The 26,140-nt window shown below is 29.6% G+C and overlaps 3 protein-coding genes across 7 annotated transcripts in view; 1 reads left to right on the top strand and 2 right to left on the bottom strand.

The window, feature by feature from the left end:
* The first annotated feature begins 385 nt into the window (after positions 1 to 385).
* LOC102674928 (uridine-cytidine kinase-like 1) lies at positions 386 to 3,581 on the top strand. Of its 2 annotated transcripts, XM_031512590.1 has the most exons (11): positions 386 to 869; positions 936 to 1,063; positions 1,164 to 1,265; positions 1,426 to 1,596; positions 1,680 to 1,786; positions 1,860 to 2,030; positions 2,110 to 2,181; positions 2,287 to 2,538; positions 2,610 to 2,819; positions 2,901 to 3,086; positions 3,160 to 3,581. In XM_031512590.1, the coding sequence occupies exons 1-11, from the start codon at positions 817 to 819 to the stop codon at positions 3,475 to 3,477; spliced, it is 1,770 nt and encodes a 589-aa protein (XP_031368450.1). In that variant the 5' UTR covers positions 386 to 816; the 3' UTR covers positions 3,478 to 3,581. The 2 variants fall into 2 exon arrangements, with proteins under 2 accessions (XP_031368450.1, XP_006620152.1); XM_006620089.2 differs by lacking the exon at positions 1,164 to 1,265.
* On the bottom strand, positions 3,489 to 7,722 carry LOC102677017. Of its 2 annotated transcripts, XM_006620096.2 has the most exons (12): positions 7,043 to 7,722; positions 6,693 to 6,770; positions 6,535 to 6,629; positions 6,376 to 6,453; positions 6,137 to 6,283; positions 5,979 to 6,054; positions 5,718 to 5,905; positions 5,462 to 5,606; positions 4,906 to 5,121; positions 4,377 to 4,495; positions 4,024 to 4,159; positions 3,489 to 3,951 (listed from the first exon to the last, which is right to left on the bottom strand). In XM_006620096.2, exons 1-12 carry the CDS (start codon positions 7,346 to 7,348, stop codon positions 3,649 to 3,651), a joined length of 1,887 nt encoding a protein of 628 aa, XP_006620159.1. In that variant the 5' UTR covers positions 7,349 to 7,722; the 3' UTR covers positions 3,489 to 3,648. The 2 variants fall into 2 exon arrangements, with proteins under 2 accessions (XP_006620159.1, XP_031368449.1); XM_031512589.1 differs by lacking the exon at positions 4,906 to 5,121.
* Positions 7,723 to 12,336: 4,614 nt separating this feature from the next.
* Positions 12,337 to 26,140, bottom strand: part of LOC102675059 (sodium/hydrogen exchanger 3) — a 31,446-nt gene continuing 17,642 nt past the window's right edge. The window contains exons 7-17 of one of the 3 annotated variants that reach the window (XM_006620090.2): positions 22,002 to 22,091; positions 21,381 to 21,451; positions 20,241 to 20,456; positions 18,977 to 19,112; positions 17,830 to 17,991; positions 17,635 to 17,704; positions 17,442 to 17,546; positions 17,047 to 17,148; positions 16,519 to 16,680; positions 14,557 to 14,733; positions 12,337 to 13,318 (exon numbers count right to left, since the gene is read on the bottom strand). In XM_006620090.2, the coding sequence (XP_006620153.1) occupies positions 13,080 to 13,318; positions 14,557 to 14,733; positions 16,519 to 16,680; positions 17,047 to 17,148; positions 17,442 to 17,546; positions 17,635 to 17,704; positions 17,830 to 17,991; positions 18,977 to 19,112; positions 20,241 to 20,456; positions 21,381 to 21,451; positions 22,002 to 22,091 (1,530 nt within the window). In that variant the 3' untranslated portion in view covers positions 12,337 to 13,079. Of the gene's footprint in view, positions 13,319 to 14,556; positions 14,734 to 15,762; positions 15,840 to 16,518; positions 16,681 to 17,046; positions 17,149 to 17,441; positions 17,547 to 17,634; positions 17,705 to 17,829; positions 17,992 to 18,976; positions 19,113 to 20,240; positions 20,457 to 21,380; positions 21,452 to 22,001; positions 22,092 to 26,140 lie in introns of those variants that run through there. The other 2 variants (XM_006620091.2, XR_422420.2) reach the window with 2 other exon arrangements.

Consider the following 26,140-nt stretch of genomic DNA (forward strand, 5'->3'; position numbering starts at 1 on the left):
GAAATTTAGTTTTAGTTTTAATCATTATTACAATTTTATTCTAAATCAGTAACATTGAAAATGATACTAGAATGATAGTCTAGTTCCGGATACATGGAATAAAAAATATATTAAATATTAGATCTATTCCATATTTCGTCTATGGTTAAGGCATGAAACAAAAACATGCATCGAATGTTACGTCTATGCTATGCTTTATTTATGTTCTTTTAGATATATTTTTACGAAGCATTTTTTATCCGAAATTTTGAAATTATATAAAATTCTTGGAAATTTTCTGATTTCTTGCACGATCGCTTTTAAATTTAAAATATGAGATGTATAACCTCTTAAGATAGTTTTTTCTACAGATCTTCTGTTTACAGATTTCTATACAGATATAGATAAACCATAGATAAAATACAGTGTAGATCCATTATGTACTTTTATTTTATTAATATACTTTTCTGATTTTTCATAAATAAATTACAATAGATTTATTATTATATATATAAGTGGCGATAAAAAATCTCTACATATATCATCCATCACGTGAATTTTTATATTAAGAATAGTGGAAGATTAAAAAGATCTAGATTCTTGATTTTTATAATATGATTCGATAAAACATTTGCTATTTCGTCTCCTACTTTTATTTGATTATTGTATGAATCATATTATTAAATAATATCAATTTTCCTCGTTATTCTCAATGTGGAAATTTGTGCTGCAAGCCTGGATGCATGACAGAATGCAGTTTTGTGAATTGTAGTTTTGCAGCGTCATTTACCATATGCCATGAATGCACTCTAATTTGTGTTACATGTGATTGAGAACATGGCAGCTAAAATGCAGCATTTTGATCCACCAAGTTCGGCCAGCTCAGAAAGGTAATAGTATTTCGCTATATATTTCATCAATTACAATGTATATTCATTGAATTTTATGTAATTTAGTGATGATGAAGTTTGTTTGGGTGAAAAAGAAATTTTCCTTGTTGATGAATTATGCGAAGATGCTGAACATTATAGACGTTCTGATATCGGGACTCCTACACCGCAATCTCCGAGGCCACCTTCTACAGGTGAGATTTTTTTATTCACATTTCTTGTAACATAAATTTTTTTATTTGAGTTTCTTACTTATTTTGGTGATTAAATAAGTGATATACTAATTATTTACAGAATCATTGATTTGGAGTACCTGTGTTTGGCAAACAGGATGTACTTGGTTTACTGAAGTAGAGTCTTTTTATAATTTGAAGAAATCAATTAAAACTTCCAAAAGTACCTTTATCCTTTACCATACCACCTATAGATTAAAATAATTTTTATTTTTGATTTTTGTTAAGTTTTCTTTTGTTTATTTATATATCTTTTTAATTTAATACAATTTTGTATAATTTTAAAAATGAATTAAAAAAGTTATTTTTGTTTTGTTTATTAGGTTCACAGAGATCACCCAGATCGAGGAGACAACGTACTACTAGTTTATCTCAGTCTAGCAAAAAAACTTCTGCAGAGTCTATTCTTAGAAGTAAAACAAGAACAATATACACAGCTGGTAGGCCACCATGGTATAATTCAGCTGGTCAACAAGTAGAACCTTTTGTAATTGGTTGGTAACAATAAAAATATATATATTATTTTAAAGGAAATTATATGTGTAATTATATTAATTAATAATATTATGATTTTTAGGTATTTGTGGAGGTAGTGCATCTGGAAAAACTACAGTTGCAACAAAAATTATAGAATCTCTAGATGTACCTTGGGTAACACTTCTTAGTATGGACTCATTTTATAAAGTATGAAAGATTTGTTATAAGTACTATTCTTTAAAAATAAATCCAGATAAACAGTATGTAATTTTTGGTACAGGTGTTAAATGAAAAACAACATGAAATGGCTGCACGCAACGAATATAATTTTGATCATCCTGACGCTTTTGATTTTGAGTTACTTAAAACAACGTTACAGCGTTTGAAAGAGGGTAGAATGGTGGAAGTTCCTATCTATAATTTTGTAACGCATTGTAGAGAAAGTAGAACTGTATGTTGATATTGATAAAAATGTTACATATATATATAATATATTTTTTGTATATATTATATTATTTTATGTTTCAAAGAAAACAATGTATGGTGCCAATGTGATTATATTTGAGGGAATATTCACATTCTACAATGTCGACGTGTTGAAGGTAAGCCGACCTACTGTCAAGAAAGCAGAATGAGTGGGTTTGAACACGTAAGGTACGAAAGTAAAAACCAAATTACCATTGATCTACTTCCTTCGATTGGTCAAGATGTGCGACATGAAGGTGTTTGTTGATACTGATGCTGATGTGAGGCTTGCTCGGAGATTACGTAGAGATATTTCACAAAGAGGAAGAGACTTGGAAGGTGTATTAAAGCAGTATAGTACTATGGTACAACCTGCTTTTTATTATTATATAGCTCCATTAATGGTACACGCGGATATTATTGTGCCTCGTGGCGGAGATAACGAAGTCGCGATAGAACTCATTGTACAACATGTACATACACAGCTTCAATTGGTAAAATTAACGGTTTCTTAGATGCTGGTATCTTTTATTCAATATTTACTTATTATCATTTCCTATTCTAGAGAGGTTTCAAACTCAGAGAAAAATTAGCTCATTCTTATATCGGTCAGCCATTGCCATCTTCTCTCTACCTGCTTCCAGATACACCTCAGATAAAGGGCTTACACACATTTATAAGAAACAAGGAAACATATAGAGATGAATTTATATTTTATTCTAAGCGTCTAATACGTTTAGTTATTGAGTACGCATTATCTCTTTTACCTTTCGAGGTAAATGCTAATATATCAATAAAATATAAACGAAATAAGATTTCATTATTTAAATATATTATTTTGTATATATATTTATAGGATGTAACAGTAGAAACACCACAAGGAGTATTATATAACGGAAAACGTGCTGCTACGGATAAAATATGCGGTGTTTCCATTTTGCGTGCAGGTGAAACGATGGAACAAGCTGTCAGAGATGTATGCAAAGATATTAGAATAGGAAAAATACTTATACAAACGAATCAACAGACTGGAGAGCCAGAAGTAAGTGTACTTTTATAAAATTCTTCATTTTCATTAAAATATTAATATAAAAATTATCGTAATATTTTTTCAGCTTTATTATCTACGATTGCCAAAAGATATTAAAGATTATAAAGTGATATTGATGGATGCAACAGTAGCAACAGGTGCTGCTGCTATTATGGCTATTCGAGTCCTATTGGATCACGACGTTGCAGAAGAAAATGTGTTGCTTGTATCTCTACTTATGGCAGAATCTGGTGTGCATTCGATTGCTTATGCATTTCCGCGCGTAAAGATCGTAACATCTGCCTTAGATCCTGTGATAAATGAGAAGTTTTACGTATTGCCCGGTATCGGTAATTTTGGCGACCGATATTTTGGAACCGAGCCATCTTCGATCGATGATTAGTACAGTTGATCTCAGTTTCGTCAAAGCTATTTAATCTATTATTATACAAAATACAGTAATCTCATATTATCTTTAATAAAATTTGTGTTATATTGAGAAATTTATGCAGTATTCGATTGTTTATTATTATCAATTAATATAATATTCAATTTAATCTATTTTATTATATGATTAAAGTGACGTCGTATCGATATTAGAACCAATAACGCCTCCTTTTGCATCTGTACTGCGTAATTGTCTGTAACCTCGAGCACTTGCTCTACAGGAACGACGCCAAGAATCCAAATGACCAGAACTGGGATTATTTGACTGTCCCAAAAGATATGTGATTAATCTATCGAGAGCAGCCAAATCTTCGTTCGTACTGCCAGAACCTTCTGGTAAATTGAAACTATTAGATATAATTTGTTCTTTTTGTTCATTTGTAACGCTAATTGTCCCACTGCTCATATAAGGTCCAAATTTTGGTGTAAACTATACGAAAAATAATCTTATGTTTTATGTATTATATATAAATAATTACATTAATTAGAAATTTTATGTTACCTCGTCTGGGCCATGTTGACCATAACTTGATCTTTGGACTTTGCGGAATGTTTCATCATCTATGGCTTCACGTACCGCTTCGTTTAACGTTTGTTCTAGCACGCGTTGTTTTGTTTTACTTAATCCACCGTAAAAACTAATAAAGATTTTATTTATTTTTTCATTAAATTGAAATTATAAATATTCTGCAATTTTAAATAAATAATTTTCATATATGAATTTGAATTTGAATTTGAATCTAAATATTTGAATTGAATCTATTTTTTTGAAATACCTTAATTTTCTTTTACTTATATTAGAAGTATGTAGAAGTTAGAAAATATAGTTTTTATGATGTGAAAAATTTTAATTACCTCGAATCTAAAGAACTGTTATCTCGTGAAATATTTTTATCACGGACCAAGCGAATATCATGCTCCCAAAAACGACGTAGTTCCGGTGTTGAAGTATATGGAGCGGCTACTTCCTTAATCTAAACAAAAACGACGCATTTAATCTCAGGAGGTAATAGTATTTATTTCAAATCATTTATTCTATTTTAAATAAATCTTTCCAAATCAATTATATTATATATAATTATATTAAATATTTTATCCCAATAGATTTATATTAATTAATGAATTATTTTTATTAAAAAATTGTTTCTAATTTAGATATTTTACCATTAATATCTCTCTATTTATATTGATCATTTAAAACATAAAATATATGAAACTACGTAATAAATAACTTATATATCCATTGCAGATATTAAATCTTCTTATCTTATATTCTATCCTTATTAATTATATTTTAATTATATTTACATAATCACGCAACAATAATATTATGATTTGAAATTGTCAAGAAATCTGCATTCCACATAAGCAAATGATTTCTCACCTTAAGCACGATGATTGCGGTGATAAAGATGCACATTACATTAACAAAGGTTAGACACGCGCTGATTATGCCATTGCAGAAGAATTCGACCGGTAAGTAATCAGTATATACATAGACATATGAGGTGTTGTAATTGGTATAGGACTCTCCTTTCATGTGCGGCATTTTAATCGGTCGATAAATTAACCATATACATCCAAGCGCCCAGAATAAACCCTATGGGAATAAATTTCATCGATTGTTACGATCAGATTAATCGCCATCCATTAATCAATCCCTGATGGAATGAGAACGCCCCGCTCGATTGCCGATACCATATCTATCTTCCCTCGCGAATTATTCTGTCTGTTCGTGACGATAGCTGTCCAATTTCGATGTTTTTCGTGCGAATATATATATATATATTTCGATTCACGATCAAATACGTGAATAATAAATGAGCAACGAAAAACTTATAAATTTTTGACTTAATTGATAAAAAGTATTTTTATTTTATTTTATTTTATTTTTTTATTTTTATTCCTCTGTATATTTATGGTTATTGTTTTGTACTTACGCAATTTACTACCGGTGGTAATAAAGAAGCTGATATAGCAACTCCAATTAAGGGACCATTGCTTCCTTGCAACAATGCCACGGCTACGCCTGTGCCTGATGGTAAAGCCCATAACACGCCCATCCAGAGGGATCTATAATTTCCTCTGCGAGAAAATATATAATTCATGTGAATCTTTATTATTATTTTTTTTTTATTTATCTCTTTAGTTTTACATACAGAATTTAATATCATTATTTAATATGTGAAAACGTACCTGCCTTTCATCTCATCGGTTGGCCAATCGTTGTAACCCCAAGGCATCTCCGTGGTACCAAGAATGAGACCGAAGATAAAGCCAAAGAGTATAGAGAGGAATATACCTAGTAAGAGACTCTTTAGACCGATAAATTGAAGATTTCTATCAGCTATGATAGTTCCAAAGGTTAAAGACATCACAGGACCCTTAATAATATTTAAAGAAAATAATTAATTATGATTAACAATTATAATCAGAGTTATTGAGATAGAGTTTTACCATTAAGGGAGACACTAACATTGCAGCCACAACATTGGTCGCACTGTTCTCAATGAGACCTAGAGCTGCTAGACAACTATTCGTAATTATAAAATTAAATTGATGAAATAAAGAAAAATAATTTTCAGAAAATAAATTTTAATGTCGATAATTCTTACTCTGCAGTCAGTACTAGCAATACATAATCAAACGTGAGATCACCTCCACTACGAACTCCATCAACGACCTGTTTAACCGTCAATTTCGAACGTATGGATTCCACGAAAGCTTTCCAAGCATTATTCCTTTCTTCAGATTCTTTTCGTCTAAAAAAAAGGAAAAAGAAAAATTGCAATTTCAAAATATATATTTATCGCGCTTAATAGATTTAGTGCATTAAGAAAATTTCTTCTCATACCTTCGAGCTAGATCATCTTTGATAGGCGTAGCACCAATACCTCCTATACCGCTATACGTGCACTGGGTCGGAATTACACTGGAAATTGTTCGAAGATGTTTGTAAACGAAAACATTTGGAAAAGCTTCCTGGCGAGAAAATAGAGAGACATTAATTCACCTTACTATGGAGTTCATTTTCACGCCAATTCCCATTTCCGTGAGGCAGTGGAGACAATTTTCGCATGGTTCCCCGGCTGGTACAGGAAATATAACCTTTCCAGAAGGATAAGGTCAGTGAGTAATAAGAAATGAAAATAATTAGCGCACTTATCTTACCTCGTAATACATGTTCTCCTTGTCTCTGCACCAGACAACGTGTTCTACTTTCAGCTTCCTCAGCAATTCTTCTAAGACCTTGAAGAATAATAACGACAGAGAAGATAAAAGAAATAGTTTTGTTATAATAAATTATAATAGCCTGTATCTTTTTTTTTTTATCTGAAACTGTATCAATATAATTCATTTTTAAAAATGAAATTATATTATTTCTTATAGTTTGTTTAATATTAGAATTATTAAATTTATGAATGTTTAGTTTATTATTTTTAATTAATAAAATTAAACTATTATCCGTAGCAAATATTTTTTAAATATTTAATGTAATATATAATATGAATTATAAATACTGTTTCCATCGACACGAAAACCGGATCTTTGTCTCGTTGACCGGAAATGCCACGTCTTCGATCTCTATATCGTCTATCAGCCAAATCATCGTCGATATCGATATCATCCCGCTCGTCGTTATCATTCAATCTTAAAAGATGTGTCTTCGATCTCGTCTCTCTAAGTCTCACATCAACTTTTGGTCCAGTTATAATTTTCCTTGGTTTTTCATTCTTCTTGTTTTGTTTCAAAGGCACCCCAAAGATTAATTCATGTTCATAACTGAACGTAGGTATGCAAACTAAAAATACAACACCGCCAGGCATTTTGATCTGCACAAAAGACAATTGTTTAGTTCAGATTCACGAGGTTTTCGCGAGGTTTCGTTTGTTATGCTCCATTCGTTAGATTTCGAAGCGATCGTTGAAGTATATGCATCTGTTTCATTAACAAATTGCTAATTATTTTGTAATTGTTTTGTCATGCTTTCAATTAGCGTGACTTTGTTGAATAGATCGAAGGTTTGATAATTTGTTCTTGATGATTTTTAATTTTTATTTTTTATGGATTTCAATTTGCAGATATTTTTTCCGTTTATTGTTCGACAATTGAAATAGAATCGTTTATATCGTATAAAGTTTTCTGTGAATTTATGATATAATATTTTTGCAATCGCAAAATAATGAAAATATTTTAGAAATATCATATGATGATTTAAAGAAAATGATTTAAAAAATATCTTCATTAAACTCAATATTATCATCATTTGTTTAATTAAAAAATAAATAAATAAAATAAAATAAGCGTTATTAATAAATATTTTAAATTATTTCATATACAATAATTAAAAAAATATATACTAAAAATATTGTTTAAAATTATTGTTTCTATAGGACATTAAAAAAATTATATTATATGTATTTGAAAAAGAAATAAAATATTGAAATAATTTAAATAAGTACTTCGAGGAAATAGATGTGAAGGTAATTGTAAAATAATTGTTTTTTTACGAAATAAACATTTATTTTAACAAATCAACAGCGTAAAGACTAGCGTCTAGAGACTAGCTCGACGTTTTGTCTGACCTAGGTAACTAGAGATCGCCAGGAATATATCGCACGAAGAGAAATTTCAAACTCGTTCGATCTTTATGAAAATTGAATCGATCTTCTATTCTCTTCAAACTCTCTCGGCTTTAAGCAAGTATTTTATTTAAGCAATATGTGCGTGAAAATATGCTCTTTTAAACAACGAGTCCGAAAACCTAACGAATGTATTGCTTTAATTGACAAAAACTTTGCAGTATTTGCTTTAATCGCAGTCTTGATCAACAATATTTTTACGTCATTTATTTTTACGTATTTCGATATAGAAATTTCCATCGAATTTTCAACGAGAAACATCGTGGCACAGCGTATATAAAATAGTTATATAACATACGTATATATAATAGTAAAACATGAGCAAATGGAACGTTCAAAGATTGGAAATTAAATAATTGAATTAATTTTAATGAAAAAGAAATTGATTGATTGAAATTTAATTTCTCGAGAGATAAAATTATTAAAATCCGAAAATTATAATGATAATTTTTATATAAATTTTTTCATATTTCAATATTATTGAATTTTCTTAATATTTAATAATAATTTCAATTATATTAATTAATAATATATCTATAATTATGAAATACTGAAATATATTTTTAAATATCAATTTAAAAAATATTTGAAAAGTTATTAAAACAATAAATAATATCCTTCAAAAGATTAAATAAAAATATTATGAAATGAAAACTTAGAATAATAGTTTCTAACATTAGAAATAGTAAATTACTATCGCCAAAAGATATTTGATTTTTCACATATGGAAATATTTATCCCTATAATTAAAAAAAATGTACGTATACGCGTGTTGAAAAAAGTTTTAAAATTAATTAAAAGCAATTTTTAAAATACAAGTTAAGACACATAGAATAAAATATTTATGCTACAATTATTTATTATTAATTCTAAATTTATCTCGTTTCAACAAGTATTTCAAAACTTGCTTACAGCCGATTATTAACATTCGTAGATTAACTTTTTTTTCTGCTAGAGAAGAATTTTATATTTGTTAATATTCTATGTTAAAATAATTCAATATATTTATAAATCATTTTAATACTTTTACGAATTTTCATACTTTTTTCTTTAATCTCTTCAATTTTCTTCGATAATATTTTTAACCAGTCCAACGCATTATCGATAATTCTAAAGGATTGATTATCGCTGTGATTTCATTCAATTCTATAAGCACTTAATGAACTACGAGTGCAAATAGAATTATTTAATAGAATAGAATTGAATATAAACTAATCAATTCTCAATACTACCAAGAAAGCTTTTATTTGCACCATATAATATCTTCGATATTTATTTTATTAATTATTGTTAAACATACGGAGTTCAAATATATATTAAATTTTATTGTTTTTATAAAATTTCGCTTAATCGAGAGAAAATGGATGCTTTAATTTTGTATTCAATTTAATTAAATTAATTATCTTGGTAATACGAGGGTAATTGATAATTCATCTCTTCAATTCTCATAAAAATCGAAAGTCTAAATTTTCCCTTATGGCAGCTCTCCGCCATAGTTTCACACTTTGACACATTTTTTTTTTTTGCTCACCTCGTGTCTCGATAAATGATTGTAATTAATAATCATCGCGATTAATTTGCTACGTTATCTTGCTAAGAAAAATTCATTTTTTTTTTTTGGTTATTTTCCTTTGTTTTTTTTTGTTGCTTTTTCATTTCTTCTTTTGTCTCTTTATGTACATTTGCGTTAGGTATATACCTACGACATTTTCACATTTTGTTTTCTACATATGAGACTTTTATTTTTAATTATTTATTTAATTAGTTATTTTTTATTCTGTTTTTTGTTTCTTTTAAGGCCATACTTAAGGAAAGGAGCGTTTTATTAAACAATTTTAATTTTCGCGTATGTGTGTTTGTGTGTTTATCACCGTGAAAAAGATTTCAATTTTAAGTTTATTATAAGATGCTCGATTTTTTAATTTTTCGAATACATTCTTGTTATTAAAATTTTGTATAAATATCTCTTATGATGAGATTTACTTTGTCGCATAACTTAAGACGAGGCAATTTATTGACTATTTTCTCTTTTTTATTCATTTTTTTCAAAAGAAGTTGTAATAAAGTTATAATAAATTGCTACAATTGCAATTTTTTCATATAGAAACATATTAAAAAACTATTTCACTATTTTTATAACATTGTTTCAAAATTATTCCAATATAATATTGTTTTCTATGTTAATTAATAAGATTTTAAAATATTATATATATAAGATACAACATCAAAATATTAAGAAATAAGTTTTAATATTTAGATTATTTAATAAATATTTCGTTAGTAAATAATATATTGATAATTAAAAACTTGTTTTTTCATAATCTTCAATAAATAGATATTATGATATCCAAAATGCTTTACATAAAAATAAAATTTCGCCTTAAATATGCGGTTTCAAATCTTGTTTTCAAAAAATTATGTGAACTGTTATCATTAAAAATGTGATTATGTTTGTTGCAGTGATTCTTACGGATTCTTATAGAACGGATAGATATAGATAGAAAATTTTCCTCACATAAAATTTATAAGTAGAGATTTGGTACAATATTACATACATTTTTATTATTGTTATTGTTGTGTCTTTTTTTGTAGTTAAAAATTTGCAAGAATCTCTGCAAAAATACAGTATGAGTGCAAGATGAAAAATATTAAAGGGGGATTGTTGTTTTCAAGAATACGGAAGTCTTGTTGGAGAAAATCAAGCAATTTATAGAAGTAAAAATAATAAATAATAGTTCTAATTTTAATATATAAAAACAAATATATTATTAGTAAATGTAAACTGTTAACAAATTAAATAATAGATTTAATAAATCAGTTATATTTTTAATAATAATATTTGTGTAATATCATTTATGAAAAAATTATATTATGATTTCAAACCACTTTATTTTCTCTTCATAAGATTTCCTTCTCCTCTAAAGGCAACAAAAATAGTTAATCATTCCAAATTCATCTTGCATGGGTGTATATCCACGGCACGTGGCACATCTAAATCTAGACTTGCGTCTATAAACTCGAAAGCAGATTGCGCGATGATCTCAACGTTGCGCGTCAAGTATATCAAACTGTATTATACACGTATAATATATTTGTATATATTTATTTTTCTTTCTCAAAAGACTATTTTCCGTCTTCATCGAATAAATCAAACAAAAGAATCAAAATCATCGTGTGCACATGTCTATTCAATTACCATTTAAGCGTAACACAGATCAAGTCCTCGAGTTTTGCTTGTTTTTTTTTTTTTTTTTTTTTCGTAAAAATCACTCCTTTCTTCTCCCTTATTTAATATTTTCAATCTTAGTCTCCTTTTTTTTCCTTTTTCTTCTCTTTCGTTTTTTTTTTTTTTTTTTTTACAATATACCGGAAGGTTCAGAGTTGCTGCTAGGATACTTCTAGTAGAATCTTAAGGCCACGATACCAAGTTAATGAGCGATCGTATAACGAGTCATCGCTAAATGGGAAACACGCTACGGCGTCTAGGAGTTTAAAATGGCGCGCATTCTCCCTATTCTCGATCTTTCTTAGCACGCAGAAAGCAACGCAGCAACGAAGATTGACGAAGAAATATCGTTGCTCGGTCCCTTTTCCATCCTTCTTCATTTTTACGATCGAAAACATTTCTAATTGGACGAACCGCAATTTCTTCAGGAAGCATTTGAAAAATCAACTACTAAAAAAAAAAGTACTCCTGTTTATCGGTAAATATAATATTTCATCATCAGTCATGCTACGAAGGAAACGAGGTGTATCAGTTTAAAAAAATATCTCTCTCTCTCTCTCTCTCTTTCTCTCTCTCTCTTTCTCTCTTTATTTCTCTCTCTCTCTCTATCTCTTTCTCTTTCTCTCTCTCGTTCGCACTTTCTTTCACTCTCTCCCTTTCTCTCTTTATTCTCTCATCTCATCAGTCTAGTCAAATGTTCAAAAAAGATTCACGCGGTCATCAGGTATCAAAAAAGAATTCAACCTCGACTGACCATTTTGTCGTAAAATTGTAACATCGTTATCGAAATCACATTTCGATTGTATATCATCATTAGATTACGGATATTTGTGTCATATTTTTTGGTAACTAATGAATTCTAAACATTTTTTTCAGTCTCTAAATATTATAACTTCATAATTTACTATACATTGTACATATTCTTTTTTGGTTCTTTCCTTTTTACAGGTTTCAATTTTTCATAAAGATACAAACATCCATTATCTAATGATTGACATTAAAAATTCTCGAGATCATAGATTCGGAAAAATTCGGACAGAATCGGGCAAACTCTTGTAATATCTTCGTACCTGTTCAATCCTAACCGAATTTGTCCGATCTATTCCGAAAGAACACGAATATATCGAGATCTTATCCGATCCGAATATTTCCGATTTTTCCCGATATTCAAATTTTTGAATCATGGAACAATTTCGCACACTTCTACGTATCGTCAACGATCGAACCAATCGATAAAATATTATTATCCTTTTTTTTGACAATAATATCGGAACTATTTAATATATATAACAATCCCGAATCACTCGTTTCTGCGTGCAAATGAAAACATCGGTAATCAAAACGAGAGGTACTTTCCGTCATCGTGGTCCTGTGAGAGAGAGAAGAAGAGCTCTCTGGTCAACAACAGCTCTTCGTTCCTCTTGAATTTTTTTTCTAAAAATGTTCATCTTGTAGGGAGCGAGATCGACAATCGTCCAGGGGGAAGGAATTAATCCTTGAAATGTTGCTCATTCTTTCCTCTTGAGGGAGGAGAAGATACGAGACACTCGCCTTCATTCAAACTGGGGCGCTAGGACGTCGCAGAAGCGACGAAAGCAATGAACGTCGGGGTGGCCGTCGCCATGGTCGACGCAAACGACGTTCCTCGTCCGCGTAGGATGACGCCTGCCCCTCGACGATCCCCAAAGGTCAAGCTTTCTCTTCCTCCTCGTCGATCTCCTCCGACGATTCCGAGGAGGAGGTGATGAGAGCGGTCGAGAGGCTTGGAACTTGGGCTGAATATGGGAACGAGGTCATCCGGACTCGTTGAGCGTTCCAACATTCTGGCAGGGAATGAGAACCGTCATCCGTGCATTTGTCTGAATGCGACTTCTCCATCGAGCCTAGCTCCATCATGGACACGCGTCTTGTGGGTCCTTTCTTGTTATCTATAATGATGAAATTGTTTATTGTTATACATGAAAAAATTAAATGTTTCTATTTTACGATAAAATATTTTTCTTTTAATATTTCAATAAGATTAATTGGTATATTTGAATTAGCTTCCTCTTTATTTCAATGATTTTAATGATCTTGAAATATGATTAAAAAATTTTGAACAAACTTAAATTGCTTATAAATTAATAAATAAGCTTCAATAATACTAACTTTTGCATTTATTTTGGCTTCTAGAATTGATCTTCCAAAGATGTCCCATGAATATATTAACTTCCTGTATATAAATATTTATTGATTGATTTTCTTCACTTAAATTATTCAGATATATTCTTTTCACTTTAGAGATTAATTTAATTTTTTGATAATCATATTTATAATTTTATCTTATGCCATTTAATCTTAAATATTAATCCAGATTTAATTTAACTTTCAACCTATTGAATGTAATTTTTTTTAAATAATAAAAGAAAATATTTTAGTTTATTTTTATAGATAAAAATATTCTGAAAAATACGCCAATATTTACTATTTTATTTAAACAAGCTTCGAATAGTGTAACTAGCAGAAAAATCATAAATTCTTTTCGACGTTTATATCCTATAATAAAGTTGCATATTTAGTGGCAATGAAATCACGACTGATAATATACTAATATTTCATGATCTGCAACGAAATATGACCGTTTTATTCCTAATATTTTTAATATTTCCACCCTATTCAATATCAAGTATATTTAATACTTCAATACTGAATTTATGATTCATCTTATATTTCTTCTATATTTTATTATATTTCATTTCTAGATCGTATTTTGTACAATTAAGAAAATAATGAAATAGAGATAGAATATTTCTTTTCTATATGAAATTTTGTTTTCAAGAAAATTGATTTTAAATATTTACTTAGCATACAATTTACAGAACATTTCCTAAATAATCCTAATTTTTAAATAATAAATTTTAATTTTGTAATTTTCTTGAATAACTGAAGGCATAGAATAAGTTGTAAATTTCAAAGTCTTCTCTCTCTCTATTTCTTTGTTGATCGATCAAATTTTAAAATTATTAATAAAATAAAATTATTTTAAGGATATTTTAAAGGATATTTTTTCTGATGAATGAAGAAATGTTTTTTAAAGAATTAAAAACTTTAAGTTGTTTTAGTAAAGTTTTTAATTCTATTTAAATAAAAATAAAAAATTTAAAATAATATAGCAATTTCATCTTACCTTTCTCATATTCACTAAACGTTTTTGTAGGTGAATCTTCGGTCTGTTCTGTCCCCGTTAACGTGTATTCATCACGCTCGTCCACAGTTTCCTGGCAATCGATACCATCTGGAGTGCACACGCTCTCGCGACGGAATAGACCAATTACTGACTGGACCTTTGGCTGCTCGATTCCACCTTTAATTAGAAGGAAGTGTCATTAATGAGGTTAATGAAGATTCATGAAATGTTTCGGTTCGGCCACCTGGAATATCTCTTTCTTGAAATATTTCTGTTAAGAGAGATTTTACAGAAACGACTTTTGAATTAATATCTTTTTATTTTTTTTAGGAAATAAAATAGGAACTTAATTTAAAACTCATTATGTCATATCTGTTATATGAAACGCGGAAAATTGCGTTTAAAATTTAATTTCTATGAGAAATGTTTGAATATAGAATGGGGAATATTAGCTCATTTTTCATCGGACATACGCTAAGTGAATAAAAATCTATGGATCTTCAGATTGAATAAATTACGGTCGTTATTAAGCACTTTAGTGAGATGTTGTAAGAAACTTGGTAATCGAATATCAATGGATACCAATAAATATCAATATATTATATAAGATAGAAATTATCTGAAAATCGTATATATATAATTAAAATAATAATTAACAGACGATGAAAAGAAAAATGAAAAGAAAAAAGAGATGAGAAAGAAAGAAATATAATAAAAAACGAGAGGAAATATGGATAGAAAGAGAAGAATATCTCTCTAATATATCTCTATTTTAAAGTAAATTTTTAAAAATTAGAAAATTCATTATTATTAATATACACTGTCATTTCAGGTGGCCAGAACAACCGAAATACATCATAAGAAAACGTGAAACAGAAGTGCTCGTGAAAGAATTTGACAACACAAAAAGTATCAACTCAATAATCTGTTGTTGAGTTTAAGAATATACACGAAAGATTCGACAAGTAAGTTCAATGAATGCACGTTTCTCAGTGTGATGCACAATCAATTGTGTACGTAGCGATGAGGTGCGCGCATGTGTGTATATGTGTGTGTCTGTGTACACATGATATATGCGAGCTTCAAAGGGGACTGGGTAACCCAAAAGTCGAAGAAGAAAAAACGCATTCGCAGATTTGTAGATCGAGAAAAAGTAAAAGAACGACATATAGAAAACTCTGAACGATTTGAGTATATAAAATTTACATGTTCTTCGGCCGGAAGTCCGAGATTTGTATCCTCCGAGCTCGTTAAGCTGGCCTGTCTTCAGAAATACGGCTCTCCTGTAAATCAGCGTTTTTCAATATTTTACGTACCTTTTTTTATCTATTAGCCGAATCGAATCACAAAAACAACCATCTTATTTTTATAAAACATTCGATAATATAAAATAATTGGGAAAATTGAATGATTGAAGACATTTTTACAAACAGATGCCATTTTTAGAGACATGGTAATACACGTCCATGTGTATTTCTACTTGTTTTAGATGTTGATTAAAAAATCAAATCGACCTTGCATCGAAAAATAGACCTGCTAGGGAATACCTGAAACAACGCGTCAATATTTAGAAAGTTTGGCGAGAATTAATAACTTATGGAAATAAAAAGTTTTCTCTGCAATGTGAGAGGGGTTACCCGAGCCCCCCCATCGAAAAATAATAATTGCATGTCAGAGTTTATTTTAGGTGTCGAGGAGAGTCAGATTGAATATAAGTATTTAATAGGATAATAAGTTTAATTAAGATGATTCAGAAATAATTTTTTATTAAATTTATTTCACCAACAATCTTCCTAACAACAAATTTATTTATACAATGAAAAATTGTATTAAAACTTAATAAAGTGGCAGCCAATGAAATTAGTGTATCTATTATCACGAATTTATATCAATACACTAATCCATGGTAAAATGATACATGTATATTTCTATATATTGGTCAAATTAATTATTCAATCATACCTAAAAATGTCGCCGAGGGAGAACTATAAGCCAGATACTCTTTGTTAGAACACCAAGCAGGAAATTCATTTTGTTTGATCGGATGGCCGGAATCGTAATCGTCCTCCCTTTTCCATGGCAACATAGTTTCTGTGGCTGTTGGTGTTGTTACCCTGTAACTTTCTAAAATTTAGGAAACAAGATAAAAATCTTGAAAACAAACTCTATAAAATTCAACGAATCAAAAACTGGAATTTAAGAAAATTTTTTTATTACCAAAATAGTAAATGAAAAATAAAAAACTCATTTGTTTATTAATAATTTATAGTCTTAATAATTAACACAAAAGAGTTCATATTATAAAAAAAATTGAAATGACGTTTCCAATCACTTTTATATTTAATTTTCAATTATTCTTTTTATTCCTTTTTTATAATATTAAAGAATCGAAGAATATTTATTTTTATATCATTGAAAAAAATTTTGAAGTCGATTAAATTTAATATAAAAAATCGATATCATCGACAATGCTTGTCGCGATAAACTCACCGTCTCGCCCTAATTTCATATCCGGATCGTCGGTATTTATGGTGTCCATTGAGGTAGTGGTGGTGACGCCGTGGTGGCCATCCGTATTCACGTTCAACGAATCTATGGAAATTGAGCGTCGAGAAAATTATAACTGTGAATCGAGCCAAAAATTAGCTCTACCCCTTTCATCCCGTTTTACATTCAAAGAAACGCTTCGACAGGAAACTCTGAATTATCCTTTCCTGGAGCTAATTTCTCAAAAGAATCCACACGACTGGAGATAATTTGTCCAGAACTTCCTTAACTTTTTTAACAACTAACCGAAAGCTTCGTTGAAATTAAAAAGAGAAAGAAAGAGAGAAAATTAAGAAGGAAGGGGAGGAAAAAAAAGAAGAAGAAAATCATCTTCTCACCGGAAGTGCGAGCCGTGAAGGTAATCGCAGAGTCCCAGTCCTCCTTGCTCGAAGGCTTTGAAGTATCTCCGTTTTCCAGCTCGTACAGGACACCATTGATGTAATCTACGAGTAATAAAAGTTCACGTATTCAAACGAAAAGAACCTTTTGATCGGTGAGGAGGGCTCATCGATATCCCTTTTGCCAATTTACCTTGAGTGAACAATTTGGTTGATCCGTTTTGCTGGAACTCAGGAAAACTCACGTGATTCTGCTTACCATCCTACACAGGTTGGTGAAGGGAAGGTAAAGTTATTTTAATTGCAAATTATAGTAATCGTCGATTCAACGAGGAATGCGACACGTGTTCATTTTTTTTTTTTTTTTTTACGCGAGGAACATTCTTACTTTGAGCAATTTTTTACTGCGCTTGTGACGATGCTTGTGCTCTCCCATCATCCGTCTTATGTTCATGTGCATTTTGTAATTGACTTGGGTTGACAGGTCGCGATCGTTCACCGCGTGTCGGCTGTAGCTTAAACGCCGATGCTGCAACAGTTTTGTTCCATGCTGTAGAGAAACGTTATAAATCTGATTTGCCTTCGTTCTTTCGTATATGCAGGGGTTTTTGTTACAGATGTACAACAAATTTACGAGCTACATACATATTGAAACATTGAAGAAGCATAGTGTAATTTTATAATCCAAGGCGCTTCGAAAGTCCCTTAACGATCGTTCATCTTTCAAATGCCCTGCATGAGCAACTCAAATTTGAGAAATTAAATCTTTTTTTTTTTTTGATATAATAAAAATGAAATCAAATGGTTAAAAAATCTTGTCAATTCTTTTACAAGAATTGAAAAGTATGTGCATTTATAATAAAACTCGATTTCATCGAATCTGTTGAAGGATGAAGGAATGAAGGAAATTCAATTATTCTCCTCATTAGTTACAATTTTTTGTTCAAATAATAGAAATTTCACGTTTCGATGAATGGATTCAATCGATAGAAGTTCACTTGATCGAGTACTAATCAAAATTTCGTTTGATGAAAATTCAATATAATTTCTTTTTTTTTTTTTTAATGTACTCCACATTTCAAGAGAGATTTAATTCAAGTTTCTCTTATATGAATCGTTCAAAACAACGATGCTATAAGAATGCTTTTAAATTTACTTATAATATTCAAAATTATATTTTCTTTAAATAAATTATATTTTCTGAAAAATATTATAACTAATTACTCCTCAAAAATTTTGGCTTCTAACAAGAATACATTTAAAAATAATTATTCGAAATAAAAATCTGGAGATTATAAATTTATTTTTATGATCTCCAAATATAAATTACAAAAGGATCAATCAAAATAGTCGAATCGATCATTTATGAGAGGCTCATATAATGATAATTAAAGTGTAAAATTGATGGATGAAATTTAAAGCGGTGACAGAATGTCGTTCGAAAGAGAATCGCGATCAGCAAAAGTTTTCAGGGCCGTGCATACACAATACAATACATGTAAAATTCTCGTGCTCAGCAAAGTGGGGTTTCTTACCCTCTTGTACGGCTTGCAAAGTTCTTCGGCCAATAGATGGTGGATCCTGGCGTCCGTCAAGTCCTTCTTGGAAGGGTTGTACTCCAATTCTTGGAGATCAATATTCCAGCCCGCTTCGAGCTGGCTGCAACTTGGACTGGAAGGAGAAAGAATGAGACTGCATTTTTATGACGGGCTGCCACTTGAAGATCGATACTCGGTGCTTTCGAGGAGGGTTCGCTGTTCAATCGAGATACAATGCAGACTTATCTTCGGTTATGCTTCTTGGCCAGTGTGTATATAGGGTGAGTCATGGAGCATCGACACTCCCAAAGCAACTTGTAAACCGGGTGAATGTACTATTGGATGGGAGACTGTTGGGTCGTATCCTTTCCATCTTCTTTATTTATTATAAGAGATTTTATAAAATTTGTGGTTTAACTTTCTTTCGGAAGATTATTTTGGAAAATTTATTTTAATCGTGTCTAATTATAATTTGTAATTGATATCATATCTTTTCGTTTTCGATTATTTTTAAGATTTATAGATTGTCTTTTTTTTATAAAATAGGAATTTATTTTAATTGTGTCTTAAGTCAAATTTATAATAAATTTAGAAAATGATAGAAATAAAAGTTTTTAAAACAATGAAAATTCCTTATATTTTCTTCTTGTTTGAATAAAGTTGTTTATATAAAAATAAATTTACTTTAATCGTTATTTATAATGAATATTAATAGTGAAATAATTTAAATAAAATAAATGATAAATAAAATAAAAATATAATAAGGATAAAATTTTTCTGAATTTTTAGAAACACAGTGAATTACTGCATCATATATCGCGATCTTTTTTATCATATCGTAAACGAATTTTTCTCTTAAAAAACCATTAAATATTCCAATGACTCACCCGGTATATTTAACATCATCGCCAATCTCCCTTCCGTTCAATCTTCCGTGACACTAAATTAAAGGAAACAAAGCACTGAACTGCGAATATCGAGCTCAGAGAACACTTTGACTACTGCTTTCGTCCCATCTACGATTTCAGACGGAAAACTTTTTGTTAGCCAACTTCCGCAGATAATTAATATATATTTTCACCGTAGTGTCCGGAGAGTGTTTTGTTCTACACCTGTTACGATTAAAGAAGCATTCTTCCAGTTTCTTATTGTGGAAATAAACAGGTCAAGTACGAAGAAGATGATTCAATGAAGTGGGGTTGAAGCGAAGAGAAGATGATGCGAAAAGAGAAGAAGAAAAAGAAGGAATAGAAAATTCTACCTTCCATTGAATTGTCCCGTGTTGCTATAGTTGCGAAATATAGCGGACATGCTTTCAGTTCCACTGATATTGCCGATGGTGGACGCGTTCCTTCTGATGTAATCCAGAGCGTCTTTCATAGCGAGTTTCGAATACGTTTCCAATATTTTCGGCTCGGCACCGTAGTGATTCCTCACCAGATACGGACGAATAAATTTATTATCGAACCGTTTGAATCTGTAAAACGGGACAAGAAAAGAAACGAAGAAAAATGTTATGGTATAAAAATAGTTTTATTCTTTGCGTTAAGATTTTGGAGAGAAAATGATTAAGATAATAATTGATGGATACTAAATTGTATGAAGAAAAAAGCTTCCATTTAAGCTCTTTTAATTTTTGTTGTCACTATTAGAACGTAGAATTGATATTATTATCGCGTAACAAAATTAATCTCTTTCCTTCTTGACAAATATGGAAGCTTTCTTTTTTTCTTTTGAAACTTTTCTCGATTCTTAATATATTGTAACACTTATCTGTTCATTTGATTTTTTAATAATTCAAAATAAATTCGTCTTATATTTCTTTATATATTATATTATATATAATATATATAGAATATGTATATAATATAATATATTATATTTATTATTTTTAAAAGATACATATTGAAATATGTCATCTTTTATCTATAACTAACTAACTTATCGATTTTTGTACGAAAGATATTAAAAATTTATAGATATTAAAATAAATAAACAATATTCTTTTTTTTAAACTTTGAAGATATATTAAATTAAAACAAATAATAAATCGAATTATAGATTTAAAAGGTCGTTTAAAAGAACAAAATTTTAGGGATACTTTATTAAGTAGAAATTTTTATCTTTAAAATATATAGATCGTAAAAATCCAAATACTTTCTTAGACGCGAAACGGTAATAAATAATTTACGATCAAATAAACCAGCGATCAGAATCATCTGCATCCCACCTAACATCTCGAACGACTTGTGAGTCATCCTATTAGGGGAAAGGCGAAAAATCGATAAACCTCCCTAGTGTTTTTCATCAAATAAGACGAATCATTCCATCAAGAAGTCAAAAACGTTAGAGAAAATCCATTTCGAAATATTATCGATCATAAAACATGTGAAATACATACTTATCCCGAACGTGATAATTGCCATGCTTGCCCAAAATGTCCTCGATCCCAGCCATCACGTGGTCTATTATCTGCAAACGTAGACGCCATTTTCCTTTACTCAGCCGATTTCATTAAGCACATTATTTCCCTTATCCTTTTACCGACGTATACACACGTGCACACTATGCGCAAATGACTCGAAACGTACGAATTCACACGATGCAACACGGTTTTTATCTACTCTAGACCCATTATTCTTCCTCCTATGATACGTTCATTTAGTGGTTACCGGTAAAAATCAGTGCAATCTTCTCTCGTACTGAGCGACGAACGATTATTGATTTTCTCGCGTATCGTAGTTCGCTGCTCTCTCCCTTTTTTTTTTTTTTTTTTTTTTTAATATTTGCGCGAACGATAAGGGCGTATAACCACGCGTTCCCTACAATTTATACATCTAGCTTCGCCATTCTTCGTGCACCGACTTTTTTCTTCCACGACTTAAACCATCCCCTATTCGGTACATTTTTATTTTACGGATCGATCGAAACGAGCGAAGCGACGTTGAAGTTATGCCTCGTTACGAACGATCGCGAACATCATCGTAGGCAAACAGTAGAACGAAGACAATGAGGCACGTACCCTTTCGTGGATCCTCTCGTTCATGGTCGGCTTCTTCTTTTCGGCTCGTTTCACATTCAGGATCTTTACGAGGGGCTTGATCGTGATTCCCTGGAAACGGATGTTTTTTATAGCAGCGGATGTTTCAACTTGGAGAGTAACAGTTCAACTTGTAAGTGGTAATTGCGATTGATAAGAAGTAATACTGAGTTATATGTGAGGAAATTGTAGGAGGATGTACGTAGAAGGGGATGGGTTTTGATATATATTGATTTTAATTGTTTTCGTGGCGTTGGATTGAAATAATTTTTTAAATATATTATAATGTATAGTTGCAATTAAGGAAGGAGATTGATACAAGAAAATTATTATTATATATGTATAAGAAAAGATTATTTTTATTATACTTTTTATTGGATCAATATAATTTTTTAAAGATTTTGTTATATATCTTGCAATTAAGAAAAAGAATGATATTAATTTTAAATTATTGTAAATTATTATTTATAAGGAATAGTTATTTTAATATTATATTTAGTTATTTTTGTTAATATTCTTTATTACATCAAATTAAAAAGATTTTGTTTTGTTATTTATATTATATTATATTATTTATATTTAATTATAATAGAAATTTATTAAACTAATTCATTAATTCAATTGAAATTAATTTTCTTTACAATTTTTTAAATTCTTTATAATTTCTTTTAAGTTTTTATTATAAATAATCTTCCTTTGTTTTAAATAATAATAAATACGAGCGTTAACAGCTATAGTATGGAATACAAATATAAATCACGGTACGAATACAGACAGAAAATAGCAACATTCGATTATCATTGAAATTCAAAATATCGATTTAACGCAGTCGTATTCCGGACACGGAGTAGAACGAACGTGTTTCTTTTTACTTGTCGTAAGAATATTATATTATTTCGTTAAATAGTTATAAATTATTATTATTATTAATTTATTTTTTACTATTATTAATTATTATTAATTAACTTCGTATAAATAGTTATAAACTAATTTATTATTGTGATTGTAAAAAATTGTAAATATATAAATAAAATATATCATATATATTTTAATTATGTGTCTAAAAAAAATTGAAAAGAATCCTCATTCGTAATATGATACTAATGATAGATTAAAGGGTATTCAAATTTGCACACGTTTCTAGTTTTAGGCTAATGATATTTAACCTTTAATTATCAGGGTGGAGTTCAAATGACCCTCGCTATTTTTTCAATGATACATTATAGCTTCTTTGTGTATTCAACACTTTCGATACATTATTGTATCCCTTTATTGTAACCCCATGAGGAAGCAGAAATCAAAATTGTCATCGATAAATTTATATGAATCTATCCATATAATATAATAAAACAAAAATAAATTGATTTTGCAAGAATAATACAGAATAAATGAATTGTTCAGTTTATGAATTTATTTTAATCATATTTAAATCGTAATATTTGCATATTATTGATATTTTTGTATTTAGTTTTATTATTTTTTCCTTTTTTGCAACCGATGATTGATATTATTTTCTATTAATTATAAAAACAAAAAAAAATATTACATCCGATTAATACATACATAATTATTATATTTATATTTACAATTTTTTACAATCACAATAATAAATTAATTTATAACTATTTACACTGAAATAATTAATAATAATTAATAATAATAATAAATAAATATATAAATAATAATAATTTACAACTATTTAACGAAACGATATAATATTCTATGATGAGCAGAATAATACGTCCATTCTATTCCGTGTCCGGAACACGATTCCATTAATAATAATCGATATCATCATTTTCTGTATTTCCGCGATTTTTATTCGTATTCCATACTAATAAATATTTAAAAGAAAGGAAGATTGTTTGTAATTATAAATTATAAAGAAAATTGATTTCAATTTAATTAATAAATACCATTCTCAAATTAAATTTTTAATCTTAATTATTTAGATTAATTAAAAATTAAGAGTTTTTAATTTTTTTTTTTAGTTAATTTTTATTTAACAATATCATATTTTACAATATCATTGATGTTTTTTAAACTCTAAGGCTTAGAGCGTTTAAGTATTTCAAATTATCAAATTATTACGATCGATCAGATATCACGAAGCGTGGTGTCGATATCGAATTTCCAATCGATTGGTCGATAGTGTTTTTTAATGAAAGTTCAGAGCCGCCAGTTCCTTAGCAAACAGGACGCGCCTTTAGGATGAAAGTAGAACCTTTTTTTCATTCTCTCCTTCTTTTTTCTTTTTGTTTTAACCCTTTGCAGTCTAATTACATTCGTACTTTATTCGCTCCGTACATATTTTTTTTTTAAATACGATTTAATTCCTCGACAAAGGTGGCAGAACGAAATTAAAACGAGAAACCATTTGTGCAAGAGACATTATCAATAAATTGCAATAAATTTCCATCCCTTAACATTTATACTCTTTGTATTAATAATCATTCGTAACAAATTATTTCTTAATGCAATTCACCTGCCCGATATCTTTTAACAACGAATACCAATTATCGAATCGAAAATTGAATATGGAATATGAAATTAATCTCCTTCAAGTTCTTTATTAACTCTGAATATCTTCCTTTCTAATAATCCTTTCTCTACCTTTCACCTTTCAAACTTTTTTATCCCTTCCGCGATCGGAAACGATCGGAATAAAGTACTTGCACATATACCAATTCGATGGGAATCGGTCTATATATCTCGATGCACGCTATTCAAATAAAACTACGATTTCATGCATCTATGGCGCGCACAATATCCGCGCTAGTAGTACATATTTAAAATAGAGCCGGGGGAATCGATAGTGTCGGCATAAAGAAAGGTCATCGCTGATTGCGTATTTATAACGCAGTTAACAAAAAATCACGGCACGCCTTTTGCAGAGGATTGAAGCGAGTAATCGCGCCGGAAGAGGGACGTCGCCATTCGAACGCTTTATTATTTTCACGTCAATCGCAATGGAGCTGCGCTGCTGCACTCTCTAAGTCAGGTGCTTACACGTACAAACACTTAAAGAGACTATTTCGATTACTTTCTTTATTGGTGAATCGATTAAAAAATTGTTTTGTTGTATTATTTTGAAAGGTCTCTCTTTTTTTAAGATTCTCTTTCATGTTAATCCCTTTCTATAATATCTTCGGTGTTATTAAGTTGATGGAAAGTAAGAAAGTAAGAAAGTAAGAAGTAAATCAATTTAATGCAGTCATAATTTATAATTTTATCAATTAATTTTGAATAAAAACGTCCTATCAAATCAATTGAAATTTATTTTGTAATTTGTAAACATATCCATAATATAATTATTCATAATATTTTTAGGGTAGGGATATATTTAGAATAGGATATATTTTAAAAAATATTATCATTCAATTGCTTGATCTACAATAATTTCTAAGTTCAAACGAAAATACTATATTTTATGAATAAATACTATTCTTGTAAAATAAATTTATCATACAGGATAATACATCATCCATTTGTTTGTTATCGGAATCAAAAATCGACATAACTTTTTCATCAATTCACTAGGAAGACAAAGTGTTTGCTTTTGAATTCGCTGATGTATAAAAGAATTGAAGGTATCGCAATAAAATATTCGAATATCGAATCGAAATCGTGTCATCTGCGACAATAAAAAAAATTTGATCGAAACACCAAGCGAGAATATATCCATCCCTTATCCAATTATACGTGAAGCGTATAATGAAGCGAGAATAAAAGAGGAGAGAATCTGTCCACGCGTTATTTCATATTACGAGAGAAAATTATATTATAGGATAGTATGTTTGCAATGTTTGAAGATCGTCATAAAATCGTACGAGTCGAGGGAGATTTCGATCGTAGTTGTCTACGATGACAAAATGACCGAGACAAGTAGTAAATGTTCGCGTATTTTCCGGCTAACGTGTACAATAGTAGTATGAACTGTGATAACAGGTTCCGGTATATTCCTGTGCATCGTTGGTAGCCTTTTATGAAACATTATTAGCTAGTTTCCACGAGGAGTGATCAAATCCAATATCGATTTGTGTAACGTCCGATATATTGTTTTATGCGCATGCTATTTTTTTTCTTCTTTTTTTTTTTTTTTTATAGATAGCCGTTTAGTT

The sequence above is a fragment of the Apis dorsata genome, unplaced genomic scaffold, assembly GCF_000469605.1.
Source record: "Apis dorsata unplaced genomic scaffold, Apis dorsata 1.3 scaffold_474, whole genome shotgun sequence".
Classification (NCBI taxonomy): Eukaryota; Metazoa; Arthropoda; class Insecta; order Hymenoptera; family Apidae; genus Apis; species Apis dorsata.